The 8,051-nt window shown below is 39.2% G+C and overlaps 1 protein-coding gene across 1 annotated transcript; it reads left to right on the plus strand.

The window, feature by feature from the left end:
• Window positions 1–6,505: 6,505 nt before the first annotated feature.
• LOC140943961 (uncharacterized) lies at window positions 6,506–8,051 on the plus strand. Its single transcript, XM_073393071.1, has one exon. It carries the CDS (start codon window positions 6,582–6,584, stop codon window positions 7,917–7,919), a length of 1,338 nt encoding a protein of 445 aa, XP_073249172.1. The 5' UTR covers window positions 6,506–6,581; the 3' UTR covers window positions 7,920–8,051.

Raw genomic sequence — 8,051 nt, forward strand, 5'->3', positions numbered from 1 at the left:
GACATGTGGGGCCTTGTATGTCTCAGGACATTATACGTAAGGCTTACATGAAGTACCGACTGTGCAGGCCGTTGATGTTTTGTCTGAGGGAGACTGGTCACTACTGCTCGAGGCTGCTTTCATTCACTGGCTTTGTTGCTGGTGTAACTGGCGTCTGTATTGATTGAGAGCGCTGAACTCTTATTACTTAAGGTAAGAAAAGGTTTTTAGTACATTGTATACACATATTAAAATGATTTAAAGCGCTGGGATTGATCGAGTCGAAAGAAGAAACTTTTAAGAGCAGAGTTTTATCAGAGCAGGAGTCATACTACAAGAGGTCGAGTCGAAGTTCAATTTTTCTAAACTTTGGTCTAGTTTGTTACTTGTCTTTTTGGTTTAATCGCTATCTAAAAATAACGTACTATACTGAAGGAGGTACAACAACAGCAAGATTTGACTGTTTTTTTCACTGCATATTGCGAGAGCGGTTAATAATAAGAAGAAGTAACCTAATTAGTTTGTAAAGGTACCTCAAGCTCGAAATATGAACATATTGTTGCGTAACCTTGGAAAATGTGTTAGGGTTTATCGCGATCCAAGTGTCTCTTTTCATTGCGTTTTAGACCGCGATATCAACCGATACTGTCTTGTCAAAATAACGGTGTTTGATTGATTGAATAGTTCCTGCGCTAATTTACTGGCTTGCACGTATAAAATGTTCATTTTCCCACAGGTGTCCCAAACTCACGTTACGAGTGTGTTATGTAAATGAGAGGGGGTGTCGATTTACAAGCAACCGTTAAGACTTTGTATGAGGAAGAAAATACTGAGGTCTGAGGTCTGCAAACGGCATATATTATCATTCTTACTTATTTTTCTATAAAATAAATAGGGGAGACTTACCGTGGATGTATTCCTGTGTTTTTTGGTGTGAATTCGTCAATTTAGTCGTTTTTCTTTGGCTGTTATTGTTTGACCCCTGTCACTCTCTTCATAATAGGAAGTAATGGCAGCACAGAAAAACAACTGGCGGTCTGGACTTTGTCTACTCGAAGGCGGTTTGCAGCCCGGAAACCCATCAAATCACAGATTTTTTAAACCAGAGGCAAACTTCCATCATCACTGCACATCACGAAATGTTTAAAAGCGTAATATCCCCATGCGTGTTGCTGGAAATGAACATTTCCTTGAGCCATGTCCAAGATACCTTCTTTCTCCAGACTCTGTGATATGGCAACTGGACATGGGGCTTTGGCTTCGAGGTCAAATGTCACGCGACTGAGGGTAGCTCAGTCAAATTAATTGAGATTTCACTTTTCTTTAGCATTTGATTGAAATTTAGCAATTAAATTGAAATTTAACGTTAACTCATTTTCATGTGAGAATGATCATTCTTTGGGTTTATAATTTTAACAGGTAAAACTGTTATTGATATCCAAACTACAACAACAACAGGAAACATTTGTTGCGGGTTTTCTTTGTTGACTGAGCTACCCTCGGTCAAGGAAAATTTGACCTCGGAGCCAACGCCCTGTGTCCAGTTGCCGTATCACAGAGTCCAGAGAAAGAAGGTATTTTGGACATGGCAATTGGCTTAAGGAAATGTTCATTTCCAGCAACATGCGTGGGGATATTGCGCTTTTAAACGTTTACTGCAGTGCAGCGATGATGGAAGTTTGCTCTGGTCAAAAAAATCTGCGATTCGATGGTTTTTCTGGCTGAACCCGTTTTCGAGTACACAAGGTCCCGACCCCCGGCTGTTTTTCTGTGCTGCCTTTACTTCCTATAATTTATGAAGAGAGTGACAGGGGTCAAAAAATAACATCCAAAAAAAAACAACTTAATCGTCGAATTCACACCAAAAAACACAGGAATACATCCAAGGTAAGTCTCCTTCACTCATTTTATAGAAAAATAAGTAAGAATAATGATATTTAGCATTCGTAGAGCTCAGTATGGGAGAAAACATATTATCTCTTGCTTCCTGGTTCCGCCCAATACAGGAATATATATTATTTTCTCCCAACAAGCTGTCAATATAAAGCTGTAATGCCGTCTCAAAATTGAATTAACCGAGTTATTCATGCAGTTACATATGTCTTACTCCTTGTGTGTTTCTTGAGCTGATTTTTAGCCATTTAATGGTTGTTTTTTGAACTGGTTTTATCTCCCTCGTAAGGGGAATTTCTCATGTTCCATGTCAAACCTAAAGGACAATTATTTTATTTTTGTGACAATAACATTATTATTATGGTCATATATATATAAAATGAAAAGGGTGTCTCTAACTTGATTCATGACTTAATCAAACTTGACTCAGGCTCGAACTTGACTTGTGCTATGAGAAAAGTCATCTAAACCCATTTTGATATTATTATGCAGTTCCACATATTTCAATTTAGGGGAAGTTTAACTGATCCTAGAAATTTAAATTTTCATGGGTTGGGAGGGTCAAAGTAGGCTCCCAAAATGGACTGATAGCGGCAGCCAGTGGCACCTTTAATAAGCTGACGTCCAAGCCTACTTCGCACATGTAAAGTGGACACTTCTGTTGTTTCTCATAACATGACGGTCATTGTCATTATCATCAGTCTTCAACACACTATTAAGGCCCTTAGTTTCTTTTTATGTAAAACCTTATAACAATACCTGTATGGGTCTGTTTTAGTTGGTGTTGCAATTAGGGGTGGGGGGGGGGGGAGGGTTGGGGTATTATGGTTTGATATACTGCATTGTAACTAGCCTGCGTGGCAAGCTTTTGACTGGGAAAGGAAAAGGAAGAATTAAGACACAGGAGTACATAAAGGATGAGGGAGGAGGGAAGAAAACCCCTGCAAAAACTTTATTATGATATATGAATTTCATATATTCATAACTTCATCATCATCTTTTCATGGGTTTATAATGAACCAATTCAATGACCTGCTCCCAGTTGGCTTGTTAGCTTAATTGGTAGAGCGCTGCACCTGTATCGCAGAGCTCAAGAGTATGAATCCGGTACAAGCCTGAATTTTTTTTTCAGCCTTTCTTTTTGCAACTGCAAAAGTTGCGTATATAACTGCGATGATCTTCCTTTATATAATTCTTTACTCCACAGTTCACATAGATGATTTTCATATATTCATAACTTCAAAAACTCTATTGTTATCACCATTCCACCCCTCGTTGAATCCACAAATTTAATAACTATCTGTGTAAATTATGCCTAGTGGTCACATATCATCCAATCAAAACCTTCAGTTTCTTTGTGGAAATATTACAGCATACAAACCACATCTCGTATTTCATGTACCTTCTTGACAGAAATGAGAAAAGCAAAACCACTTTCGTTGGCTTAAAAACATAACAATATTACCATTATCGTCAACCTACAGTAAGAGCCCAAATGGAACAAACAAGGGATTCAAATAAAAGAAAACTTACAGAAAAATGATTACTTATACAATGTCTGAGGCTTTCCGATTTTTCTTTTTGACACCACCAGTATTTTAAGCTGTGCTCCTAACAGTTTTTAGCTGTGCACCCAGAAATTTACACCTGGTAGCACAGTTGCTCCCAAAGCGAAAAATAAACTTTGGGCCCTGCATATTAGTAACAATATATTAATCTAGGAACAGCAAAAGTAACAACTTTAGGTCTGAAGTACTTTGCATAGCTTTTGCAATCGTCTCTTGTTTTGCCGTGGCCTGGTTGGCAGGAATTTGAATGAATTTACAACCCCAAGTGAGGTGAGCCCCAAGGTTAAGATTGGACGTTATGTAACAACTGTAGGCTTTACACAGATAGCTAAATTTGTGGATTCAATAATAGGCTGAATGGCAAAAACAATAGAGTTTTTGCAGGCATTTCCTTCCCTCCTCCCTCATTCTTCATGTATTTCTGTACCTTAATTCCTCCTTTTCCATTTCCAGTCAAAAGCTTGCCATGCAGGCTATTTGTACCGCAGTATGTCAAACCCCAATACCACAACCTCTCCATTGCAACATCGCCTAAAACAAATAAACTCCCTTAGAAGATTCATGAATCAGTAAGATTTACCCGCAGCATTTTTCATTTTTTTAGGATTATTTGACTGTGGCGAAACCTGAATAGCCTAACCCCTGGTGGGAGGGCACCATATGAAAAAGACGGAGATTCATATCACCTCAATTGGGGGTGTGGATTTTGTTTAATTCCTTTTTGGTCTCACATAAACTTTTCAGGACAGAAATCCAATATTTTTACCCATAAAGGTATTGTTAGGGTTTTACATAAAAAGGTATTTATACAAAACAAACTAAGGGATTTAATACATTTGTACTGTGTTGAAGACTGCATTCAATGCCCGCATCTCTAGCACTGATTTTTAACACCAACACTAGTTCTTATTTTGGTTATGACTTATTTTATTATAGACTTATTTAGGTGTGAAATAAAGCTTGAGTGATATCCAGATTGGTCTCTTTAGGGGTTTAATTCTAATATTCTGACTTCACACATCCCTGTCTTTGTCATATTGAAGTCCATCCCCCGCCCTAAACCCCATCACCGCTGCAACATGGCCTGAACCAGCGTAAAGAAAATAATGTCCGATAGCCCGGAGCTAGTGGATTTTGCTATTGGGCTAGTGAATTTTGTTCTTAACTTGCCCAACAGGCAATTGAAGTTTATTGAGGAATTCAAAACACAGAAGAACTGCAAAAACCAATTCTGCTAATCAAAATGTTTTCGGCTAGTTGAAATATGACATTTGGGGCAGTATATGCTAGCTTCAGCTTGCCCGAATGGCATGCTTTTAAAATGACTTTCTTTGCACCCTGCTAAACCAAACTTCAAAAGACTGATAAATTATAGTTTTTGTGAAATATGATTGTCCAGGTGATTGTAGTTTAATTAATGAGACAATTATTCCTCCAGCACGAATTGGCTCTGAGTCAATAGCCCATGAGGCCGAAGGCAGAGGGGCTATTGACTAAGAGGCCATGAGGGCGAGAGGAATAATTTTTTTTAGTAAAATCCAACTAGTTGGTCAAAAATATCGAGATAAAACAACTTTAGCTAGTTAAAGCTAGACTTTAATCCTTTTTTGCAGCCAAAAAGCGGACGCTTTTCGCTACTAGTAGGCTATAACATATAGCCTAGTAGTAGTTAACTAATCAGAACGCAGCATTGATAATAGTTGACTATTAGTAATGATTAGTACTGTTGGTGACAGTGACTGGCGTTCCGACAACCTGTGTGAAAGTCGTCTTCAGAGTCACGAACAGTCCCATTCAGGACAACACTCACTGACATGACTCCTGGGTTCAATTATTTCACAATGTTTCTGATAAATCAGTAATCCACTGAATTTTTAAATTTCTAGGATCATCAAAATTTCTCCTAAATTTAAACTCTGTGGATCTGCACAATTAAAACGGGTTGGAATGAGTTTTCTTGCAGCATGAGTCAAGTTCGAGCCCGAGTCAATTTTTAGTCTCTAGTCAAGTTTGAGACAACCTGGTCGCAGAGGTTTTTCTTGATTTTTTTTTCTCTGTATGAGAGAGCCGAGAATCGGCAAACGTGACTCGTGACGCTCTCGCGACTCTCTCTTGTAGAGAAAAATATCAAGAAAAACCTCTGGGACCAGTTTAGTTCGAGAAATCTTTTTTCGTTTCATTTTGGACACCCTTTTCATTTTAAATATATCTTATAACCATAATAATATTGGCTATAAATTGGCTCAGGAACCACATAAAGAGCAAAATACATGTTACCGCCGGAAGTAAGTAAGTCCCCAGGGGTGGGGGGGAAGGGAGAGCTTGCTAGCAGGCTAGACAATACGTGACCAATCAGAAGGAGGGAGCGCTCCTAATCGTGGGTAAAACATCAGACATCCTTTTGTTAACCGGAAATTATATTCGACCAAGTCAGAACAGTTTTACCGTTTTCGGAGTTAGATTTGCTCAGCAAACGCGACATTTGAATAAACAAGACTATGGTCTTGCCTGAATAGCGGTCGTAGAAACAGAACACTCCTAGTCTGAGAAGCGAATTATGGAATTTTCATTATTACCAGTCGACGTTATCGGATCAGTGGGGAAATGGTGGGCGTTATGCAAAAACACCGGCTCTTAGGGCAGGCGTCCCTTAAAATACGTCATCTTTTCCTTCGACCCAGAGAACTATCAACGCGGCCGTTCTGCTCAAACTCATAGATTTGGTATTTTTTAGACGATCATGGAGACCGCTGGTTTTATCTGATTCACGCAAATTGTACCTGACTCGTTTTAAAGCTGAAAGCGCGTGGAATTCGTCAAAATTGTACTAAATTTGTGGTGATATGCACTTAAATACCCCTAAATACGCGATCACGAGTGACTGGGGACGAGGTGGTCTCTTAGGTTTTGTTAAATTTTTTAGTGAGGTCTTTTTTTCTTTTGCACTAGTAGCCGTAACCTCGTGACAGTGGCCATTTTATGTAGCTGGACTTTTTCTTTTTAAAGTAAAGCGTTTAAATAAAAAAGAAACACTGTTTTTATTTCATGACAATAGGATTTATGAAAGGCAGTTGCACTCTATGTCCTTAAAGTGCAAACAGTGTAGCAAGTGTTTTACACGAGAAGAAAGTTGCAGGATTCATGAAATGTAAACAGTGTGGCAAGTGTTTTAGCCAGGCAGGAAACCTACGGAAACATGAAAGAGTTCACACTAGGGAAAAGCCTTACGAATGTAAACATTGTGGCAAGTGTTTTAGCCAGGCAGGACACCTAAGGATTCATGAAAGAGTTCACACAGGGGAAAAGCCTCATGAATGTAAACAGTGTGGCAAATGTTTTAGTCAAGCAGGAAGCCTCAGGGTTCATGAAAGAGTTCACACTGGGGAAAAGCCTTACGAATGTAAACAATGTGGTAAGTGTTTTAGAGAGGCAGGACACCTAAGGATTCATGAAAGAGTTCACACTGGGGAAAAGCCGTATGAATGCAAACAGTGTGGTAAGTGTTTTAGCGAAGCAGGAAGCCTCAAGGTTCATGAAAGAGTTCACACTGGGGAAAAGCCTTACGAATGTAAACAATGTGGCAAGTGTTTTAGAGAGGCAGGACACCTAAGGATTCATGAAAGAGTTCACACTGGGGAAAAGCCGTATGAATGCAAACAGTGTGGCAAGTGTTTTAGCGCACCAGGGCACCTAAGGATTCATGAAAGAGCTCACACTGGGGAAAAGCCGTATGAATGTAAACAATGTGGTAAGTGTTTTAGAGAGGCAGGACACCTAAGGATTCATGAAAGAGTTCACACTGGGGAAAAGCCTTATGAATGTAGACAGTGTGGCAAGTGTTTTACTCAAGCAAAATACCTAAGGATTCATGAAAGAGTTCACACTAAAGAGAAGCCTTATAAATGTAAACAATGTGGGAAGTATTTTAGTCAAGCAGGAAGCCTCAATATTCATGAAAGACTTCACACTGGGGAAAAGCCTTATAAATGTAAACAGTGTGGCAAGTGTTTTAGCCGAGCTCACCACCTGAGGGCACATGAAAGAGTTCACAGTGGGGAAAAGCCTTTCGAATGTAAACAGTGCGGAAAGAGTTATAGCCAAGCAGGAGGGCTAAGGATTCATGAAAGAGTTCACACTAGAGAGAAGCCTTATGCATGTCAACATTGTGGCATGTGTTTTAGTGAGGTAGCAAACGTTAGGAAATGCGAAAGAGTCCACGCTAAAGAAAGGTCGCAAAAACCTAACAGTAATAAATGTCCGTCTAAACGTTTGCTTTGTAAGCGTAAGAAAGCAGGAAGTAAAAGACTTGATATTAGTGCAGGATTTACAAAGAACCTACTAACACAGAGCGAGACTGGGAACAGTGGTATCACTGAGAATCACAGCTGTTGGATTTGTCAAGAGGAGATGAGTAGTGAGGCTTTTCTTCTTGAGCACTATGAAAATCATATGAGACGTGTTGATGAAAACGACTTGTAAAGTTTAAGAATGCATCGGTTCTTTTTAAGGTTTCGTTTCAGTTCTTGAAGGTTTTGTTTAATGCAAGTATCGTTACGTTTCGTGGACTACTTGCAAAATAAGACATCACGTCTTTACCACATTCGACGCACT

The sequence above is a fragment of the Porites lutea genome, chromosome 7 (genome assembly GCF_958299795.1).
Source record: "Porites lutea chromosome 7, jaPorLute2.1, whole genome shotgun sequence".
Classification (NCBI taxonomy): Eukaryota; Metazoa; Cnidaria; class Anthozoa; order Scleractinia; family Poritidae; genus Porites; species Porites lutea.